This window comes from Pseudopodoces humilis, chromosome 22, assembly GCF_049639895.1.
Source record: "Pseudopodoces humilis isolate 2021_Gansu_Grassland_sample_001 chromosome 22, ASM4963989v1, whole genome shotgun sequence".
NCBI classification, from domain to species: Eukaryota; Metazoa; Chordata; class Aves; order Passeriformes; family Paridae; genus Pseudopodoces; species Pseudopodoces humilis.
In genome coordinates this window covers 1,209,047-1,231,659 of record NC_142221.1, presented here as the reverse complement: position 1 = coordinate 1,231,659, position 22,613 = coordinate 1,209,047, and the positions used below count along the sequence as shown (strand labels likewise).

The 22,613-nt window shown below is 47.2% G+C and overlaps 1 protein-coding gene across 2 annotated transcripts; it reads left to right on the top strand.

Annotated features, from left to right (window-relative positions):
- Positions 1-1,477: 1,477 nt before the first annotated feature.
- LHX2 (LIM homeobox 2) lies at positions 1,478-22,340 on the top strand. 2 transcript variants are annotated; one of them, XM_005529170.3, is made up of 5 exons: positions 1,478-2,333; positions 5,078-5,280; positions 5,917-6,299; positions 14,796-15,001; positions 21,542-22,340. In XM_005529170.3, the coding sequence occupies exons 1-5, from the start codon at positions 2,106-2,108 to the stop codon at positions 21,827-21,829; spliced, it is 1,308 nt and encodes a 435-aa protein (XP_005529227.2). In that variant the 5' UTR covers positions 1,478-2,105; the 3' UTR covers positions 21,830-22,340. The 2 variants fall into 2 exon arrangements, with proteins under 2 accessions (XP_005529227.2, XP_005529226.3); XM_005529169.3 differs by having other exon boundaries at positions 5,075-5,280.
- Positions 22,341-22,613: the final 273 nt, after the last annotated feature.

The following is a 22,613-nucleotide window of genomic DNA, read 5'->3' as shown; positions in this document are numbered from 1 at the left end:
AAGATAAATACTATACCGAGCTGAATGGTGCTGTAGGATCCTAATCTGAATTCAAACATGAGCTTCCATTGTTTCCAAGGTCTGATTTTAGGACAGACTTTGGATACTTCCCACAGATGCCAAATTAGCTTGCATTCTGTATGGTTTCTGGAGGGGCCTTGTGGCTATTTCATATGCATTTCTACAAGAGACACTTTGTTCTCCTGTGTGACATGCAAATGTCTTTAACTACTCAGAGCAATCCCAACAGAAAGATGATAAAAAGCCTTAATTATTGTAAGAATGGAATGCATAAACCCAGCAAAGTTCGGCTGTAAACAGAAAAAATCCAGTTTTAGCAAGGATAATCTTAACTGCACTACACCTGTAAGAGGCAAATCGCTCTGTCAGAAAACAGCACCTGATGGGAATGAGCAGAGTGATGTAATAATTCACAGTCACGGATGAGGCGGCAAGTCTCATGATCTCAGATGTGCATTCAGATCTACCTTCCGTTGTGCTACCTTTGCTAACATAATTAGAAGTGTGATATTTGACATCTTTAATACTAATTAGTCCTTCCTCACTACCCATCTCCTGGATAAATATTTAGACATTGTGAACAGTCTCCCTGTGCACTCTTTGTCTTTCCTGGAGACTTTCTGAAGCTTCTCCTGAAGTTCAGAGACCTTCCTGGCCTGGTTTTCTTATGGTCTTCTTGGAAATGAGAGATGCGAGAGGCCTTGGTTTGTGGAAGGATCCACAAACTGGAGTGACTCAAGTTATTATATTCTAGCAGTGGATATTTTTCGTAACGAGGGTTATTGGGCACATTCAACTAGTCATAAATATTTGGGGTATCCGCGATCTCGGAGTGCAAACAAGCTCCTGAAGGCCTCCTTCTCTCGCGATGGGGGAGTTGTGCCCCGCAGCCTGTTCGGCTCGCCACGGCCCGACACGTCGCGGACGGTCACCGGGCGACAAACAGCGAGCTCCGCGCGGGGCCGGGCCGCTCCCGAGGCCGCGGAGCGAGCAGGACGCGGCAGCGCTCGCGGTGCCCGGGCGGCGGGGACAGAGAGGGACAGCGGCCGGGCACAGCGCAGGGACAGAGAGGGACAGCGGCCGGGCACAGCGCAGGGACAGCGAGGGACAGCGGCCGGGCACAGCGCAGGGACAGCGAGGGACAGCGGCCGGGTATAGTGTAGGGACAGTGCGGGAATAGCGCGGGTACAGCGAGGGGACAGCGAGGGACAGCGGCCGGCCCCGAGCACATGCCGGCGGCCCGGGCGCGGCGCAGCCAATGGCGGCGGGGCAGGACATGATGTCAGAGGGGCTGTAGAAAAGGCGCGGAGCCCCGCGCGGTCCCCGCGCTGCAGAAGCGCCGCTCGCAGCTCCGCGGCGGCTCCGGCTGCGCTCCCTCCCCGGGCCCCGCGGGCCGCGCCGCTTTAAGGACAGAGGGGGGCCGCGAGTGCCCGTCCCATCTGGTGCCCGTCCAACTCTTCCTCCTTCCCCTTGGCTTTTTCTTTTCCCAATGAGCTCCAGCGGGCTGGGGGAGGAGCGGGGGAAGGAGCAAACTTTGCCCCTGAGCTGCCGCCGCTGCCAGCCCTCTGGACTGTGAGTGCGTACGGTGGGCATCCGCCCCAGCAGCCCTGCAGCAAGAGCCTGCTCACCGCCTGCTGCAGCCTCCCTCTCCCTTGCTTTCCTCCTCTAAATTTCGCACAGTACGATGTAAGGGGCTTGTCGTAATTTTTTTTCTAGTTCTTATTTATTTCTCACCGAAGATGGTTTGATTTTTTTTTATATTTCTACTATTTATTAATCCCTCCCAACTGTAAGCGTGCCCAGCCTTCTGCCAGCTGGGCCAGAGCATAAAGCCTGGGACTGCACCTGGGGCAATGAGCCCTGCACTGAAGAAGCCTCCTAGAGAGATGTGCCGGGGCCGCGCAACAGACTAGATCCAAGCCCCGAAGCTTACACCACCAGTTATCCCCTCTCCCGCATCCCCTCCTCCTGCCTTTTCTGCACCCCGTCCCTTGAAACCTCGGATCACTGCCTGCGCCGCGCTCCGAAGAGCTCTGCCGGGGGAAAAACCCGGTGCCCAAGGAGAGACGGGGCGGCCGTGCTAGATGCATGGGGGAGGGCTCCGGTTAATGCAAGTTCTGGGCTCCTGCAGGGACCCCGACAACTGTCAACAGCAACAGCAACGCGGGCCCTCCTCCTCTGCTTCCTCAGCGATGCTTTTCCACAGTCTTTCCGGCTCGGAGATGCACGGGGTCATCGACGAGATGGATCGGAGAACCAAAAGCGAAGCACCGGCCATCAGCTCGGCTATAGACAGGGGAGAAACGGAAACGGTAGGAGCCGAAGGAATGGGAGAGTCATGCACACCCCTAAACATACCAAACCCCTCACAGATACAGCTTTTCCCCTAAAATAACAGATCGGGGGGAAACGTTTGCGAAATACTAAATCAGAAGAAAATTAAGCATAAAGGCACCCCAAAAGATTAAATGAAACCGTGGGGAAAGGCATGAAACTGTTAATTATTAATAATATGCATAGTAATAGTAACGCTTGGGTGAAATGAACGGAACTGCTCTAGTGAGAAAACAGATAGACCAGCCTTTTGGTAGCGTCCAAGAACTCCTTCCCTTCCCCCAGCCTGTCCGGCCTTCCAAAGTTTTTAGGAAGAGGCAAAGTGTGGTTTTATACCGATAACATTTTGGCACAGTGATTTTTTTTGTCTGCAGAATGGAAGCACAAACACCAAAGAATCCAATTCTGTGTTATTTTTCAGGTAGGATGCCTTCCTGGAGATAGTCTTTATAGCATTTATTTAAGAAGAAAAAAGCCAAACACGAGTGTCTTTAAGTTATGGGTTTTAAAAAGTAATTAAAATATGTAGGTTTGTAAACATGGCAAGCAGAACTAGAAGATATGCCTCAAGAGACGGATGGATACGAATTTTTATAACTTTACCACATTTTATCTTGTCTGCTGATGCGTAGTCCTTGTATATTAATACACTTAGATAATAAAAAGATGCATCCGTCTAACTAGAATTAAGCTGGCGAAGTGGAAGAAATTTCCCAAATGTCTTAAGTGATTGAACAATTTCTGTATACTTTTTTTTTTTGTTACGAAATTACAATTCTGAAGTGAAATTATCTCATACGTTGGTTAAATGCTGTCTTGTAAACTGATACAGGCATATGCAAGGAAGATCCGTTCTCAGGTTTTCAAACTTCATCAGTATGTGTTCTTTCTTATAATGTTATGTGAAATTTGCTTAAAGGTGACAGTGAGTCTATTTAATCTTGAAACACCGGCTGGAAAACGGCCTTTGTACTAAAAGGGTGGGATGCAATTTCTAATATAAATGGTTTTGGTTTTCTTTTAAAAAGTGAATATTTCTCCGTAACAGTTAAACAACATCCAATGACCTATGCTGAAATAAATATAGTGGCGTGATAGTTTTATATAACTATATATTGCCTATATGGATACACGTGTGTATATAACAAATAGTGGCTTGGAATACTGGACCCTTGAATACCGTTTCTAGATCTCAGAATATTTTTGTTACTGGAAAAGCAAAGTAGAAAAAAATCGTTATTTTATTTAAAGTGGATTTACAAGAAACTACTTCTGTTATAAAACGATCCCGACTCGGAGTTCAGTTAATGCCTTAAAGAAACAAGCTACCGGTGGGTTCCTGTGACTAACACCAGTGGAGTGCCAGGGTTTTGTTTGTGTGGAGTTCTCCTAGTGGGAATGATGCGGTGCAAACGGGAGTGCTCACAGAGATGGGAATTTGTGATCCCCGCAAGCACAGAATGAAAGCAATGGGTTTGGCATGTGCTGGAAAATCAGCCTCGGTTCCTTTCGATTTCCTCCGATTAGCTGTCTTTTCTTTTGCTTTGCGCGAGGATTTAAGGCTCTAGAGGAGGTAAAAGCAAACAAACAACTTCTCCCCCGCCCCGAACCAAAACAAACTGCGTGTTGGGCACAGCTGTAAGGAAATGTTTCGGGTTCCCGTGCACAAGAACAGATCCTCCGTGGGCTTTTGTGCAAAGCGGGTAAGAGTAAGTTGGGACCGAAGTGGAAAGCAGCATATTGCAAGGTCTGCCCCAGACGCTGCTCCACCGAGCCTCCTCTCCCGAATGCTGTTTTAAGGTGTCTACTGAAATAAATAAGCATGCTTAAACGGTTCCGATATTTCTCCCTCTTTCTTGTTCGGTAGAAGTTGACAGGATATGTATGAATTCGGGGTTTTTCGAAGGTTTCGATTGGATTGCGATTTGACACTAAACTATTAAATTATATAGGGCTTATATTTAGTTTTATTGCTTCCAAGTTTATCCCAGCATAATCTAACGTGCTTTGTTGGTTTTTACCCACTCTTATTCCTACACATTTCCCACTATTTCGTTTTCCCGATAAAACATTCTGCACCTCGGATTTAGTTTAGTAACGCTCATCTCCTCCGCAGCTTTATTTACTGATCCCTTTAGCGCTTTGGGTCACAGCAGATCGCGATCCGTGTTGTTTGGAACCAGCTTGCAGAGAGCTGTGTCTGCAGCACTGTGACTATTGGGGGTTTGATTGTAATTCATTCGGAATTTTATAGCTGGGAAAATCCACACAGAGACACGCTCCACATATATGCACTCACAGACCATTAACTATGCAGGCATTCTCAGTACATCCATAGTAATAAATTTTCAAATGAACTATCTGCGATTTGCCCTACTCTGTTATTATTGCGCGTGTTTATTAAACAGCATCTTTTCTTGGTTCGAGACTGGAAAATCCACCAGAAAAAAAAAGTTCTAGGTCTGGCCTGGAAGCCTCTTCTAAAAGCCAGGGTGTTTTTCTGTTTGTCTCGCCCGCTTCCCCGCCTCCTCCTGGGAAGGTGGGATGCGCCGGGACCCTGGGGACCGGGCGCGGGGGCCGATCCGGGTGGCGGCTCGGAGCGCCCGCTCCTCTGCCAGGAAAGCAGCAGCCCGGCCCCGGCCGGGCAGGGGGAGGGGGGGAGCCCAGCCGTGCTCAAGAGTTTCTCCCTCGATAACGGTCTGTAATTGTTTTCCCCCAGCAGACCATGCCTTCCATCAGCAGTGACAGGGCTGCCCTGTGCGCCGGCTGCGGGGGTAAAATCTCCGACCGTTATTACCTCCTGGCTGTGGACAAGCAGTGGCACATGCGCTGCCTGAAGTGCTGTGAATGTAAACTCAACCTGGAGTCCGAGCTCACCTGCTTCAGCAAGGACGGCAGCATCTACTGCAAGGAGGACTATTACAGGTACAGCCTGCCCTCGGCCGCCAGCCGGGGACGGGGACACTGCCCGCCTCTCCCCCCGCTGAGCAGAGACTCCCCCGTCCTGACGAGGCTGCGGAGGGGATCCGTGGGCTCGCGTGGGGCAGGCTGTGAGCTCCTAAAACCTCCCCCTGGGGAGGGACGCTCGTGGTGAGGATGAGTCCCGTGTTGCCGGGAGGGAGGCACGGCCTGGGCACAGCCTCCCCCCAGCCTGCTTTGGCCACTGGGGCCTTCACCAGGCGTCCCCTGCCCGGCCTCCTGCGTTGGCTGCGGGGCCGGGGCCGACAGCGGGGCCGCTCCTCGCCCGCCGCCGGTGCCTCCTGCGGCCCGGGGCTGCGGGCACATTCGTGGCCCGGGGGTCGGTGCCTTTTTCTGGTGGGGTCTGGAGGGGCGGGAGCTGCGCTGCGAGCTGGGAAACGGGACAGAATCTCCCCGCGCTCCCGTCCAGGGATGCCCGCCCGGCTGGGCTCCGCAAACGTCCCGGCTTTGTGCCGCTGCCCCGGCCGAGCTGGCCGGCCCCGGGACTCGCAGCCCTTTGCAGCCCTCCGGGCAGAACCCATGAAGGACGGGGTGGGGGGGAGTGCACCTCTCACCGTCTCCTCTGGCCTTTCTGTTTTGCAGGAGGTTTTCGGTGCAGAGATGTGCGAGATGTCACCTGGGGATTTCTGCCTCCGAGATGGTCATGAGGGCCAGGGATTTGGTATATCACTTAAATTGCTTCACTTGCACCACTTGCAACAAGATGCTGACCACTGGCGATCACTTTGGCATGAAGGACAATCTGGTGTACTGCCGCCTCCATTTCGAGACTCTCATCCAGGGGGAGTACCAGGTGCATTTCAATCACTCGGATGTAGCCGCTGGGAAGGGCCCGGCTTTGGGAGCGGGCTCTGCCAACACTTTGGGACTGCCTTATTACAATGGCGTGGGGACTGTCCAGAAGGGGAGACCCAGGAAAAGAAAAAGCCCGGGGCCTGGAGCAGATCTGGCAGCCTACAATGCAGGTAAGAGACCCCCACCTTCCCCCAGAACAGTTCAAATGGCTTGTTTCTGTTCACTTCTAAAGGGGGATTTCCGTTTATTTTAGCTTAAACTGTTAATAATAGTTTAGCTGCAGCATAATTATTGAGATCAAGTGCTGTCAAACTGCAATTACAGAAGCTAATATGTTAGCATTTTTCACTTCAGCTGGAAATAAAATGTTTTGAAGCAAGGTCATCTGGTTAAGGGGGGGAAGAGGGGGGAGTGCAGCCTGAAATAAAATCTGGAAACCAGAGATTTTAAGTTAGCACTTCAGAGACCGGTGAATTTTCTTTAGTGGCTACACTCTAAAGCTGCTGATGGCTGAATTGTTCAGCCCTGTCCTGAGCTCTCGCGCCCCAAAGTTTTGGAAGGAAAGAGAGAAAGGAAGTGGCCGTTTCCCGAGGCCCTGGAGTGGGAGGCGGCCGGGGGTGCAGGGCTGGGTGTGCCCGGGCAGGGGCCGTGGGCAGCAGGTGTCTGCGGGCAGCGCAGAGCCCGCTCACACGGGGGCAAGTTCCGCTGGAGTTTTGTTCATGAGACGTGACTCGGAGAAGAGTCGGGAAACTCTCAGCATCCCCTTTGCAGCCCATGGCTGCCCCGCGGCACAGCTCCTGCCGCTGAACCGAGCCCAGCATCAGGAGGAACGGCAGCGACCCTGGCAGCAGCCGGGGCTCTCTGTATCCAGCAGCAAACTTTCCGACGTGTTTCCTCGTTTAACCTCCCCACCGCCGCAGCACTGTAATTTTACAGGCAAAGGAATTCGAGCAATCTCCTGCCCCCCCCCCCCCCCCCATCCCCGTTCTCCTCTTCCCCCCGCTCCACTTGTCCATGTAGCTGCCACCAGAATGGCTGCCATCCCGGGGGCTTCCTGCGCTGCAACGGGAAAAAAATGCTTGGACAAAACAAAATTCTTAGATGTTGGTTTTATTTGAGGATTTGGAGGCAGAGGTAGGCTTACCCCCAGTCCGGCGTTTCCCGAGCAGGGCGCTCGGGCGGTCCCGCCAGACCTTGGGCACCGAACTCGTTTCTCTGGGTCCTTCTGTGCCTCGGTGCCCTCTGAGCTTCTCCGCTCGTCCCAGCCTGTTTTCTCTTTTAACCTACCTGGTTCGGACGCGTCCCATAGGGCGCAGATTTGCCTTTAACATGTTCTTCTCTCCTGGAGAGATCGTTCGGTAAAGGCCAAGTTTGCTGCGGTTTGTTCCGAGCCGCATCTCTGCGTGCCCCGACAGCTGCGGGCTGCGTCGGGCGGCTGCAGCTCCTCCTGCGCCGGGAGGAGGAGGAGGAGGAACGGGGAGAGGAAGGCGCGGGGGGGACACCGAGAAGTTCAGGGGTGGCGAGGGGCTCGGGCTTCGGGCCGGGGGAGGCAGCCCGGGAACGGGAGGTTACTGGTGTTTTGCGCCTAAAGAGAGTAATAGCGACGAAATGGGGTGGTTTGCACTGAAAATGGCAGGGAGAAAAGGCGCATCTCTAACCGGCAAACGCACCTCGGGAACAAAATTGCCAGCTATTATTGGTTGAACTAATTGCTGAATAATTTGGAAGTAGTGCAAAAAGCAGTAGTAGTCCCAGTGGTGAAGGTGGATGTAGTGTTCTCGCGAGTAACAGTTCAGCTTTAAAACAGTCATCAAATATGCATCTTTCCCGTTAAAAAGGACTCCTTTTCGGGGGGATTAGCTTTTAATTGTCCTTCCGCTGTCTCCCTGTGCAGGGCAGATGTTCAGATTCAAAGGACCTGTAAACCGAATCAGCGGCATCTGTCCTGGATGGGAGCACAGCCTGAGAAAGTCTCACTGCTCCCTGGCTTCCTAAAGAAAGCTCCTTTAACTGCATTTTGAAAAATTCGTTTACAAAATAATTGCCGTCCGATTTTTTTTTTTGTCTTTTAATCGTTGTTTAGAGCGTGCAACTGAAACTTTAGCTATCTTCTTTGAGTAACCTTTGGCTTCTTTGCTTAAGCTATTTATCTACTTAACTGTTTACTAGACCTATAATCGACTAATTTATGCGGTAATAAGTGCCATTGATCTTGGAAATCAGACTGGGTTGCTCGTTGATGTAAAATTCCACGAACGAGTAAATTACTGCAAAGCCTTCGATTTTGTGCCTTTTAAAGAGAAACCATTAAAAAACGTTATAGTTTCTCTTTTTACTTTTAGTAGAACTTGTCATTTCCTTCTCAGAAATGCACAAGAAATGCACAATATTGTCCTCTGAGGGGATCTGTTCCTGGTGATTTGTGTAGAATACTTTGTGTAAATAAATCTACACCCAGAGGTGGTGGGGAAAGGGGGACCCATAAACTTGGCAAAGTCGAGACTGAAATAATTTTGTAAATTGCAGCAAATATTCATCTCCAACACGAATTATATTGACTTTTTTTTTTTTTCCTACTTAAACGAGGCTCCTTTTGCAGGGGGATGATGGGTTTAGATGTGGATAGAGCCTGACAAGTGGAAAATAGCTTAGAAGGATGCTGAAACTTCAAAAAGATTTTCTTTCTTTTCTTCCTTTCTTTTTTTTTTTTTTTTTTAAAGTGTGTTCCTGTGATCATAATTTCCTCCTTCACTTGTTGGAATGGAGTTTGATGGGTTTTTTAGGTCAGTAAATCAATGGCTGAAAGCTTGCTGAACACAGAAGCACCTGTAAAGAATTTTGAATACTCCCTTTGTGAATTAGACCCCAAACCTCCCACAGTCTGCTATGTTTTATTCATTTGTATCTAGTCTGGCTTTAAGACACTAAAATATCCTGGATAATGACAGATGTATTGCGCAAACTTGGGGCACGACGCGCTGATAAAATACCCATAATCTGTGCAAACAGCCAAGATATTAAGAAACGCTTCCTTCCTTTGCTAGCAGGAAGATGTCTCATGCTTCGCTGCGAGGGTGACGGAATATCCAGGCTGGATAGACATCCTCGGCCGATGGGGACTGGGGCTGGGGGCGGCTTTTTGCCGGGGGAGGGGAGGAGAGGCTGCCAAGGCGCCGATCCAGCTCCCGGCAGGCTCGGGGCAGCGCCGGGGACGCCTGGAGCTGACCCTCTCAAGTGGCTGTGTCAAAAGTGGTTTGAGTTTTTTCCTGACAAAAATGCGAAAAGTCTGGAAAGTTTTGAAGAGCGAATCTCTCTTTCCTCCTCGTTTCCCTTGGGACTAAAAGCTCACAAGAAGCTTCCCTGTGACTGTGACAGAGCGAGCAGACGGGAATCGCAGCTTAAAATCGGATGTCTTGCAGAGATTTCCTAGGAAAAATTAGGGTTTACCCCTTTCCCCCCGTCCTCTTGCTTCTCCCCCTTTTCCCCCTCCTCCCGGGCCGTGGTCACCTCTCGGGTCCCGGGGCGCATCTGGCCCCTCCCAGGGGGCTGGGGCTGGGGTCGGGGCCGGGGCAGGAGCAGGGGCTGGGGTCGGGGCTGGGGCAGGGCGCCGGCATCGCTCCCGTCCCGCAGGGCGAGCGGGGCCTCGGGAGCCCCCCTCGCTCCCCGGCAGCGCCCCCCGTTCCCCGGGAGCCCTCCCCGTTCCCCGGCAGCGCCCCCCGTTCCCCGGGAGCCCTCCCCGTTCCCCGGCAGCGCCCCCCGCTCCCCAGGCGCCTGAGGGCCGGGTCCGTGGGGCAGGGCGGGCAGCGGAGCCCCTTCCCCCGGCGGGGCGGGCAGCGAGGAGCCCGGCCCGGCCGGGGCTGCCCGGGTTAATCGCGGCGCTCAGGGACTGACCGCGCACTCGCACCGGCCATTCAGTGCCATTCAATTGGCTTAATTGAGGGGAAAAACCCTGGCGGCGGTTCCTCCCGCGGGGCCCGGGCCCCGCCGCCCCTCTGCGGCCCCTTTGTTCTCCCGCCCCGCGGCCCCAGCCCGGCCGCGCTCCCCCCGGGGGCCACCGCGGCCGGGGGGGCCGGGCCTCAGGCAGCCCCGGGGGGCACCGGGAAGCGCAGCCCCTTTGTCCCAGGCGGCCGGGAAAGGCCGGAGGAAGAGGGCTTCTAATCCTGCTCTCGTCCGTCCTGGCCTTGTGATGCTCGGGCCTGGGCTCCTTAAGACAGACTGCCTTTATCTCCTCAGAAACACCTCTTGAAATGTCAAGGTTTGAGGCAGCGCTGCCGTGTCTGTTGCTCCATGGCTTGGCTCCTTTTAGTGCCGCCAGGCACCTCGGAAGCAGCCAGGGGTCCCTTGACTGCTCCCGGTGCCACAGCTTCACCCCTTGTAATTCCTGTGGTGAGAAGTTCAGGAATCTGCCTTCTCTTAAGTGTCTTCTCCCTCCTCCAAATAGAAAGACTATGGCTGTTCCTGTCCCAAGTACCACTCAGAGGGCTCTGTCTCACTTCTGTCCCCTTTGAGGATATGGGTGCCACAAAGCCCTCTACACCCTCCGACCAAACTCCAAATGCGGCTGCACCCCTGCCCGGTCTAGTTAATCACAAGTTCCCTCTCCAGGCAGCAGGAGGTTAAAACACCCCCTTGACTCCGATTACAGGAGGAAAGGGGTGTAAGTTCCTGAGCCACTATCGAGAGATAATGCACACACATGTCTCTTGTTTCATCACTCCTTCAGAATCAGGATTAGTTTTCTTTCTTTTGGCATAATCTAACATGTCAAGCACAAGCTACTAAGAGCAAAATTTCCCCCAAAGGAAATTTCTCTTTCTCATCTTCACGTGCTATATCCTTAGCAACCTACTAACAACTAAGCACACACTTTGCCCCGAATCCCAAGCCATGGGGGGCTCTGAGGGTGAAGCAATGTTCCCAAGTTCTCCTCTAAAAGACTTTGTTACAAAAGCACTGACTCAGCCTGCTTTACGCTCTTGTTGCTGGGTTTAGGGGGATGTTATGCATTAATCTGCAAAGGGTATGTTGGCTACCAATATCATAACATTTTCCTCTTAATCTGTAGGGATGAAGTGATGCTGCTCATGGACATCACCATCCTGTGACCAGGTGGCCCACACGGGGCTGAGGGTGCGTGTGCTCCCACTGCTGCACCATGGAGGGTGTGGGGTCTGGGGAAAGGCACGGGGCCTTAGAAATGTTCTAGGGTCAAAAAAGACACTTGGCGCTGCTTCAGAATTTGTTTTATCAAAAAATAGAAGTGAAACACTCATTAATTTAAGGCTCCTCTATTCGACTGGAATTCTACCAATAGTATTTCTGAAATCCCAGCAGGAGCCTGAGATACTGCAACGGAATGGAAATGTTACATATGGATAGTTCAGCAATTCCTTTGGGAGATACACAGGACACCACAAAAGAACAGGGAAGACAGTGCCTGAAAAACAGAGGGTTGCGTGAGGAGCATGTACAGTGTTAGTTTTACACCCCGATGCCTTTTGCAGAAACTCCTCAGCTCTTAAAATCTCCACTTACACCCTTGGCCTGTTCTGAGTGTCTGTGCCTGCAACACCCATGGACATTGCAGATTCTGTGAGAGATGCAGATAATATTAGACTGAATAAAACAGCCTGTTGAGGATGGTGCCAGGCACCACAACCAAATACAAGAGGGGAACTGGCACCAGCTAGGGCTATTTATGTCATATTGGGTGATGCCTGAGAGTAGCCAAACCACTTGCACCCGACAGCGAACGGCACACGCCCTCATGCACTTTCAAAATCTGTTCTACAACTTCCAGCGTAGACAAGGACATTTTGCCACTCTCAAATGGTACATGTTTACTGTCATTTTAATATTATTTTTACTTAGTAGATAATGAGGTAAAATTATGAGAAATTCCAAGAGTAAGTTGTTCCTTTTCCTATCAGGACTTGATGAAAAGCTGACACCCTCATTCCCTTCTGGGAGGGTTTAGAATCCTCGGACTCTGGATGTATCTCATTCTCTACGGGACACGTTAAAACCCAGCTCTGCAGCCCTAGGCTTTGTTTTGTTGCATATTAACAGGAACCAGACCTCAGTCCTGCAGACAGATATTCTGATGCATTTCCTCCTATGTCTGTCTTGTTATTTCTTGGAGGGTTCAAAAGCCTCTAAGATGACACACAAAGGTCTTTTCCATTACTAATATCTAAAATTCTTTGGGTACGTTTTAAAAACAAGTATGACTTGGTTTTACATATCCGTAACAGAATTTTCTTCGAGCATTATTATATTATTTATCCCAGCGCTCTTTATCTCAGGAATTGTGGCTATGAAGGAGACTGGAGCACATGCAATGACTCCAGATGGGCAACCAGGTCTCAGATTTTAACCCAAAAAGATTTGGCCACGTCCCAAACAGCTCCATTACTACTCCATTGTTACTCTCTCTCTTCAACTACCTTACACCTTTTAATTCAGGTGCTTGCAGTTTTCCATGCTGCAGGAAAACAAACAGAAATGCTTCTTATGGCCAAAATTTGGCACAAGATCCGGAGGTCTGGAAAGGATTTATACAAATATATGCACATGCACGCACACACGCACACAGACACATTTCTGTAGACAGTACCATTTTTTAGGTGCTTTTTAAATTACAGGAGTACAGAAACACACAGAAAAGTTTGAGGCTTTGGACACTTTGGGCATATTTGTTAAACAAACATGCTTTTTGGGCTTAGAGCTGAATTTTTGCAGGCCTTGCTCTGTTTTGTGCCACAGCTTTTTAGCAGGTTTTGAAAAGCTGAGGGTGTTAAAGCAGCTACCGTAGCTGCTGCAAACCTGCTTAGGGAACCTGTATGCATCTTTACTTAGGAATCCCAGCATCTTATGTGTGTTTTTTAAATCTCTTTTTAATACATGCCTGTCAGAATGTGTGTGTTTTCACTAGGGCTGAGACCCATTGATGGACAGCGTGAATTCAAGTAAGAGTATAAAGATAGGTACATGTTCTCACTTATAATTAAACTGCAATAGTGGACAATTGAAAACAAGCATGTTCATGTGTTTAAGAAACTTTCCAACAATTCACATTTTAAAAGAATTTTTTGGTCAATTTTCACATGCCATGTAGAACAGATATAGTGATTTTTCATTACTTTTAGCATAAAACTTTTAGGAAATTAAGAGGAACTTGTAGATATTTGGACAGGAAAAGCTAATTAACAACAGTTTCTCAGAGCTAATATTCAGTTATATTCCTAATTTTTACTGGATATAAGCTCAGCCTTTAGTGTTATTTTAAGAGGGTTTCTATGGTTTAATGTATGCACAAATAAATGAAAAACTACTTTTGGTCTACAAGGTTATTTTGCTTGGCATTCAACATTTAATACTAATTGATCATTTTTACAGTGTTTGTTTCTCACAGACCTTCTTCCTGAGCTTGATTTCTGCAAGTGTATCAACCAGTGTCATTCCTTGATTTCAAAAGGATATGGCAGAAGTGATCATTCAAACTAGTATTTGCAAATGCTTTTTTTTAAATGGAAATATAAACATATAAATAATTAAAAAGGTTTTTCATTTGGCATGCCAGTGAATATGTTGTATTAACAGCTTTATTTCTTTAGCTAGTCAGATTATAGTCATAATTTGCTGTCTGGTAGCCACAAACTTTATTTCTTTTATAGTGTTTCATTTAATGGTCTCCCTTGCACTCTACAGGGTTTAGTTTGATGGAGGAAATAATTATGATTTTAACTAGTCTGTTCCATTGAGATTTAAGTGGGGTGTATTGTGCAGCTCTCTTTGTGTGTTACAGTGCAATTTATGGCGATACCAAGTACAGTAAAACGCTTTACGGAGTTGAGGACAGCTACTGTCCTCCCACAGAAAGTGGAAGAAAAGTTCTGTGGAGGTGGAGCAGAGGAAAAAGGAAACAGAGCTGACATTTTAAAGGCCACAGAGGGGGAGGCCAGGGTCCTTGCAGGCTGGTTGTTGTAAGGGAATGGCTGGAAGGTGCAGAAATATGATCCAGCTGTGCCCAGGTGGGCAAGAGGCCAACGGCCCCTGGGCTGTGCTCGGCCCAGTGCTGGCACTGCTGGGGCAGCTCTGGGCCACTCATGGCAGCAGTGACACTGAGGGGCTGGAGTGTGTCCAGGGAAGGAGTGGGGCTGGGGAAGGGGCTGGAGCAGCTGAAGGAGCTGGGAAAGGGGCTCAGCCTGGAGAAAAGGAGGCTCAGGGGGGCCCTTTTGGCTCTGCACAACTCCCTGACAGGAGGGGACGGCCAGGGGGGTCGGGCTCTGCTGCCAGGGACAGGACAAGGGGAAACAACCTCAGGCTGGGCCAGGGGAGGCTCATATTGGATATTAGGAAACTTCCCCAAAAGCAGAGGTGAAGCCCCTATCCTTGGAGGGACTTCAGAGCCATGTGGATGTGGCACTTGGGGACACGGATTAGTGGTGGCCTTGGCAGCGCTGTTAATGGTAGGACTCGATGACCTCAGAGGGCTTTTCCAATCTAAACTGCTCTACAAATCCATGAAATAGAGCAAAGACAGGTAGGGCTTGTGCCAGTACATGCGGTGGTGTGTTATTTTAATTGCTACACTCAGGAAAATTGCAAATAATATTGGTTGTAGAGCAAGAGATTTACAGGCCTCTTCCTCTTGTTGCCTTAAGCTTTAAGTTGCAATGAAAACGATGGTGACCACCTGGACAGAGACCAGCAATACCCCAGCAATCAAAAAACAAAGCGCATGAGGACGTCCTTCAAGCACCACCAGCTGCGGACAATGAAGTCATACTTTGCTATTAACCACAATCCTGATGCCAAGGACTTGAAACAGCTAGCTCAGAAAACCGGCCTCACCAAAAGAGTTCTTCAGGTAAGAGCCGATTTTGCCTTGAAAAGTAATCAAAATACCAATTTTATATTTAAAAAGCCATGGATTTGCTGTTTTTCAAGATATTCTTAACTATTTATACCTTCTCTGAGACTAATTTAATTCCCAAAAAGTATGAGAAGAGCTATTTCTTTTCAGTTTCTCTAAAGCAGACTGCTTGGGTTCTAAATTTTATGAGAGTTGTGAAGGTTTGGGGCCCTGCTTGTTTTCCTGGAGTTCTTTAATTCTGATGCATGTTTTAGCTTCCAGGCTGCTGTAAAAAAAAAGTGACTTATTTTAGTTAGTGTGCTCACTGTAAATAGAGAGCTTTTAGTTTAGAAATTCAGAAAACATGTCAATGTTTACCTTTGTAAGAAATTAATCAACAGTTTGAACTCATTTTATCAGGACAAGGAGGAGGGCTTTTCGTTCATAACTGAAGTGGATGTAAATGAAATTTTTCAAAAACTTTCACTCATAGTTTAGTAACTTAGAATGAAATGAAATTGCATTTTAAAAATATTTTTTTCTTGCTCATGGGAACACACTCCATTTGAGCTATTATGTGAAGAAAAGGGAACAGTATTCATTGGTTCAGCTGCATTTTAATTTATAGTTCTGACTCAAGAAGTCAATTTTAATGAGCACTTACCCAAATGCCTATACCTAGAGATAAACTTGGGATAGACTTGATAGAAGATAAACTTGCATATAGGAGCCATGGCATTCCAGGATTTATTGCTGAAAGTTTTAAATGGGTCTTAATTGTAGAAAAAGGATTAGTGACCTTCCTAGAGACAGGTAAGGCTGTGAGCTCCATCCTGGGAAGCATCGTGGACAGCTCACAAGTCACAGGCAAGTGGAGGGCAGGAAACAGCTACTGAGGAAAACTGAACTCACTGGAGGGATCCTGGATCTTACAGAGCTAACACCTACCAGAAGAAGGAAAAAAAAGTTTTGTAGGCTTCCCAGTAAAATGACAAACAGTATGTAATGATTTCTTGGCTATGTTCTCATAGCTGGTTTGTTTTTCTGAGGCTGATTTGCTGTAGAGGAACAGATTCCTCTGACAGAGAGTGAACATCCCAGCACCTGATGTGGTGTCTCACAGCAACTGGCCTTAAACCACACACATGGCTGAAATAATCTACTGCATTGGTCTATCCTTAGATTGACCCTTCTCCTCTATTTTACCCTCAGAATTTAGACACTTTGGTAATACCAGGTCTGCCATTTACACCTGAATTACCTGAGAAACTGCACACCAGTGTCTAGGAAGTGCCTGTCTCTCAGTCATCTTTCTGTTCTCTCTTGTCACTCCACACCAACTTTGACTTCCATCTCTCTTTTCACTGAATGGGTCTTCCCTTGCATCTTTTTCCAAGTTCCGTTGTCTCTGTTTCTTCCTATTCAGAACATATTCCAGATTGGACTTCACCCCATTACTCATCTGTTCCTCTTTCAGTTTCTTCATTGCTTCTTCATTTTGTCTTAAACATGTCACAGTTTGCAGTTTTAATATGCTTTCTGGTTCTTCTTTTGTTTGTTGCAGAACTTTACAATTCCACCAGAGTTTTGTTATCATTTTGGTATTTGGTGTTTCACTTCTTTTAATTTCAGAGTTAAAAGCTCTTTTATGTCCACGCTCCTTTAGCTGCAGTGGTGGAAGACAGTAGTTGGTGATGAGGATGTTCCCTGAGGAGGCAATTCCAGATGCTTTGTCTAGTATCACTTGAGTTTTCCCGCCTCTTATGAGCACTCTCTAGTCATGGATGTTTTGTTTGAAAATTAATTTGGGCCTTGAAACACAAACTTGTATTTCGTATATTTTAGAACCTTTCTGCCCGGTTGGTTTATCTCTACCTGTGAGTGACAATTAAGTTCACATATATGAGTTTTAGGATTACTCTTTGCTGGGAGAACTCGTCACGATGTTGGTTACTGGGACAGTATCATTTTTTAATTCCTTGGAGCCAGAAAGACTGGCATTCCATGTGTGTCACTTACTGAGCACAAAGTGATTCACTGACGCTGTGGGTGGAAACAGGCATCACCAGCAGCAGCCTGTCCCACGCTGCAGAGGTGTTTGCACTCGCAGGTGTATGTGCACACTTGCCAGGAGCCAGAACTCTGCCACGCTCCCTAAGAGGTGTTTGTGAGCTCTGGGGTTTTCTGTGTGTTCACATCTCCATTCAGCTGGTGAAGGATCCAGGCTCTCTGGGCACATTTCATAGAATTTATTTTAAGGGGAAATGCAGGGCAGCAGATCAGGGATCAGGAGAAAGGTGTACTTCCTAAACACACAGAGCAGAGCTCCTGGTGATCTAGGGAACAGCTGTAGTGCCTTTGCTGTAAAGACAGCCCTACATGACATGTAATGAGGGGACTTGGTAGAGGAGCAGAGGATTTGAGGATTTTCTAAATGCTTTATGATACTGGAGTTGGAAGCCCTGACTGATGTCTTTGCTTTATATACAATTTGTCAGCAGCTGCATGTGTGCAGTGGTGGGATGGCCTGGAAATGTAACACTCTGCTTCTCAGAATGCATTTCCTTCAACACCTTTGTAATGCACACTGTTCTCCCGAGGCAGCCACATTAGAACTTATACACATAGCAAACTTATTTATATTTTATATATTTAACACCTATTTTTATTTTGTTTCCTTCAAATTTAACTTTACATTTGCAATTTAATTCATATATCTCTTGTACTACAGCTGGGGAACACAAACCCTTTATTGTAAGCTATCATTTGTTATTAATGGCCCCAGCTAATTGTGGGCTAACTAACCTAACGGGCATAAATGCTGCTCTTTGGGGAACTGATCTTTCTTTCTGTGAGTTTAGAAAAGGAAGGTGAAAGTAGATACCCCTGAGGAGGTGTAGTGTGTTAGCTATAGGTATGTACCTCTTCTCTCTCCAGGGGTCTAGAATAAGATTATCCACAGCTTAAACATTTTAGGAACATAAAGCATCATTTTTCAGTGTGTGTCTTGGACATCACTTATTTTTTCTTGAATCAGGCCCCAGTAAAGTTGCTACCGAAACCCTACAGGGATCACTGTATGCATTTGGACTTTCCTGATCCAGTTTCCAGTAGTCAACAAGCCTACAATATTTCCATCCCACGGGGGGACCTGTGCTGCCCTTTGGTGAAGGTTTGCTTTAGGCTGCAGGCTCTTCCTGAACCCCCATTCATTAAACATCTCTTTGACTGTACAGTTACTAATTACAGCAGAGTCATCACAATGTGTGTGCAATGAGTGAACACAGTCTGCTTTGTGGTATTACATTGCCTATATTTTGTTTCTCCACTTACTGGTTAGTGAAATTCAGAGAACCTAAATGTCTCCAGGTAGCTGTGTGAATCAGCAAAATTTGGTTTAAATTTTTGTTTTTAGAAGAAGCTGTTCACACAGCTAATATGTAACAGATGCAGCAATGGAGGTGTTACAAACCAGGAAATAAAGTTATCTAAGGTGACGATCCCATTAACTTCAGTATCCACATCCCTCACAACTCTTAATGTGTTTATTTTCAATACCCCCCTATCATATGGAGATGTTCTTTTATTCCTATTTGACTTGGTGGAGACAAAGAATTTGCTCCACAGATCACTGAAGAGAGAGTGCAATATTTTCACCTCAGTAAATATTATTCTGCCTAACTGCTGAGTGCCCAGCTCCACGCATGCAGCCCCGCTCACCGGAGTGTGGGAGCAGCAGTGCTGGGTCTCGCAGCTGCTTCTTATTTTTCACTGGGAGTTTTGGTCTGCATTTTCCCCTTTGATTTGAAATAGCTCAGCCTTGTACTGATACAGTTGGACAGAAACCCACTAAATACTTCCCAGTGATTTTGTTTATTGCTCAGTCCTGAAGGAATTGTGTAATTGATGTGAGCAAAGTCCTTCTGGAAGGATTCTTTCAGTTCCGTGTGTCTGGGTGGTTATTTCTGCCATGCCCTTCCAGGTGCACGGCCTGAGCTGCCCATGGGAGCGGCAGGGCAGCCCCAGCTCCAGCCCTGCAAGCCACTGTCCCTTCTGGGATAATGGGAACAGCCCCCAGGGACAGGGAACAGCCCCCAGGGACAGGGAACAGCCCCCAGGGACAGGGAACAGCCCCAGAGAACAGCACTACTCCTCTCTCACCACTTTCTAACACAAACACCTTGCTGAGGATGTCAGATCTAAAGTACATGCCAGAATGTCACTATGGTGGAAAGAATGTTATCCCTTCTATCATAAGACAAGCTGTTTTCAGAAGGCAAATAATTAGATGTATTTTCAGTAATAATATGAATATTTATTATTACACAATTTTAAAGGGCCTTGTAACCATTAACTGATTAACCTTGACAATATTCCAATAAGGAAGGAAGGAAAGCAGTCATATAATCTCTATTTTCAGATAATACTTGCAGGATTATATGATATTTTCAATGTCTAACATGAATTACCACTAATAAAGAGACGATGAACCATGTTACATGTGCAGCTCCTGAAAGCAGTGTGGGTAGTCATTGGTAAGGGCAGCTGTGCTCAGGTTTTTGTATTAGTGGAAGATGAAGGGAAATCCATAAACACCAGGAATCTTGCTCACTTTACATATTACATGTTTCAAAAAAAATACCATGGAGCCTCTTGCCCTGGTAAGGTTAGGAGCAGCTGGACATTTAGGAACAGTGTCGTGTTTCTCATATTTGGGACTACTGAATATAAAAATATAGATATTTTAATGAACATAAATGTGAAATTGTGCAGAAGTAGGTGTATCTACAGCTGGCCAACTGGTTTGTCTGTTCTGTTTTAATTATGCCATGGCTACATGAACACACATAGTGACAGCGGCCAGCTCCAAAGTCCATTTCATGGCTGTTATCCTTCATACATTATTTTATTTTATTAAATTATTAAATTATTTTATGGAACAAATAGAAATGATCTCTACCTGAAAGATAAAAAAATCCTATAAAAGTTCCAATTGCTGTTTTTGCTGTTCCTGAGCAGTTGGCGCTTGAGCCTTTGTGGTTTAAATGAGCAGAACAAAGTGATTGGCTTCACTCCCAGCCCCTGCACACAAGGGGCTCTGAGCAGTCCCACCAGAGGACACCGCTTGGGAACATGTCAGCAAAAACATCACTTTGGGGTTTGCACCTTTTTGACCACATTGCTGGTCTGTAGCGGGGTCACTGACATACTGGGCTCTTATAAAGTCATGGGAATATTTTTACCTGTGCTGGTTTAAGAGAACTTTTGTATATGAAACCGATAAATAGCCTTTAAATGAAGTATTTTAATGAAATGAATGCCAGTATAAACTGGTTTAAAATTCGGAGCTTTCAGAAGGAAGGACCTGTAGGGATGTGATTTATGCATGGCCCTGGAATTTGTGCTTGAGGATTATTTCCTTGTGGCATTCCCTGGAGAGTGTGTGAGAGACAGGGTGTGCACATTAAAGACCTTTGGCTGGGGCAGAAAGCTTTCCAGGGAAGGAAGAGTGTTCAACAGGGGGAATATGCAGCTGGAGCATCCCTAGATGTGAAGGAGGGTGGAGAAGGGTGAAGCAGCCGAGGCAGGTCCATCAGCGGGGACTGCAGTGGGAGAACCCCCAGCTCTGCCCGCCTCCCCTCCCTCCCCTCCCTCCTCTCCCTCCTCCCCTCCCTCCCCTCCCTCCTCTCCCTCCTCCCCTCAGAGCCCATCCCGCACAGGTCCAGGCAGCTCCAGAGCCAAGAGCAGAACTTCTACATGGGCTGCTGTGTCCTCAGGAGTCCCACACACTCACCTTCCCTGTCCCTCACTCGGAGAAGCAAAGAACGCAAGAAGTAGAAACCCTGGGAAAAAAATCTGTGTGGATGCTATTCCTACTGAAATCACAGTTTCTGATGTAAAGTAGGTCTTTAATACCTTTCCAAACCCTTTTCCCAGTGTTATTCCAGTACTGAAAACATTTGATAAAGAAAATCAGGAATAGATGAAGCAAGCTGAAGCATTTGAGAAAGAATAAAAGAAGAGCAAGAAAGATGGGCAGTCCCTTCCAAAGAGGGGAGCGCTGCAGGCACTGGCATGTGAGGGAGCTCCAGGGGGAGCAGGAGCCCGTGGGAGGGCAGGGTGCCCTGGGCTGTGCCAGGAGAGCTTTGGTGGGAGAGGGACATGAGGTCCATGGGGGGAAGCTCCTGATTTTGTGCTCATCAGGTGCATGGTGTTTGCCACACTCAGACCAATGCTGCTGGGATCGAGGGCTGTTGAGGATTCTGCACGCTGCCAAATTTCCAAGCATCATTTTACATTCCCTGTGCAGCCAGACTGCCAGCCTCCATCCCTAGTCCGCTCCTGGCCCGGGCAGGCTGTTTGCAGGGATCGAAGGAGAGGGAAGAAGGAATATTTTGCAGGCAGAGTCTGCTTCTTATGGCTAGGACTATTTTCTAATGTTACCAGTAAAAACATCTTTCCCAATTCCAGCATTGATGAATTTGTGAATATGCTTTTGCATTTTTAAACACTGCAGGTCTTTAAATGCTACCCTGTTATATTAAACTATTTCAGGTTTGGTTTCAAAATGCTCGAGCCAAATTCAGACGGAACCTCTTACGTCAAGAAAACACAGGGGTGGATAAGACTTCAGACTCAACACTCCAAGCAGGGACCCCTTCAGGTCCTGCCTCAGAAATATCCAATGCCTCCATGAGTCCATCCAGCACTCCCACTACTTTAACAGACTTGACTAATCCCACTATGCCAACTGTGACGTCGGTCTTGACATCAGTGCCCGGAAGTCTTGAGGTTCATGAATCTCGAAGTCCTTCACAGACAACTCTTACAAATCTTTTCTGATGACTCTTTCTTAATAATTTCTTTAAAAAAGAAATTATTCTTAGCTGAAATTCCAAGTGTATTTTAATAGAGGCTTTGAGCAACTGACTAACCACAATTAGGATCTCTCCTAAAAAACAGAAGGAAATGTAGTGTTCTGGTATTACGGAGTATGGACTGAAGAATAACTTGGAAGATCTATTGCAACACAACATTTGTGTAACTGTACAGTTTTGTGGACTGAGCAAGGGAAACAGCAATTAATTTAAGTTGGCTAAAGCTTCTGTATTTTCAAAGACTGCCATGTGCCTTATATACTGTTTTATCTACATTCTTTGGATTCCATGTCCACTTCTCTCTTTTTCTCTCTGTATATTTATGACCAGGGCAAAAATGTTAAAGAGTTTGTTACTTTGAATAGTCCTAAGCCTTTCATTGGTTGCTTTGTTGTTTTAGAATTTTAAGGTCGAAGTCTGTTCGAATACCAGAATTTGTAAAATCTAACCAGTAATAAAACCACTTATGGAAACTACTTGGTAATGGCTGCAGTTACATTTAACATTAGTGTCACAATCGAGGTAGGCTGACTGGATCTAAAAGGGTTAGAAAAATGCACTTCCAACACAGTGTCTGCCTAGGAAAAACCCTAAATATGATGTACACATTCCTCTGGTTCCCAAAGCATATATGGGTGAGAAATCCAGCTTGTACAACAGTCTAGGTATCTTCATTGTAGAGAAATAATGTTAGTTGCAGGTAGAAGTTATCAGATAATGTTAAAACTCAAATAGAAGAACTACATTTC

Excerpts from the sequence above, each read along its gene's own strand:
- LHX2 (XM_005529169.3), top strand. The coding sequence starts at position 2,106 with ATGCATGGGGGAGGGCTCCGGTTAATGCAAGTTCTGGGCTCCTGCAGG. Across the intron at positions 5,281-5,916 it reads TGCAAGGAGGACTATTACAG|GAGGTTTTCGGTGCAGAGAT; the intron begins GTACAGCCTGCC and ends TCTGTTTTGCAG. Across the intron at positions 15,002-21,541 it reads TCACCAAAAGAGTTCTTCAG|GTTTGGTTTCAAAATGCTCG; the intron begins GTAAGAGCCGAT and ends AAACTATTTCAG.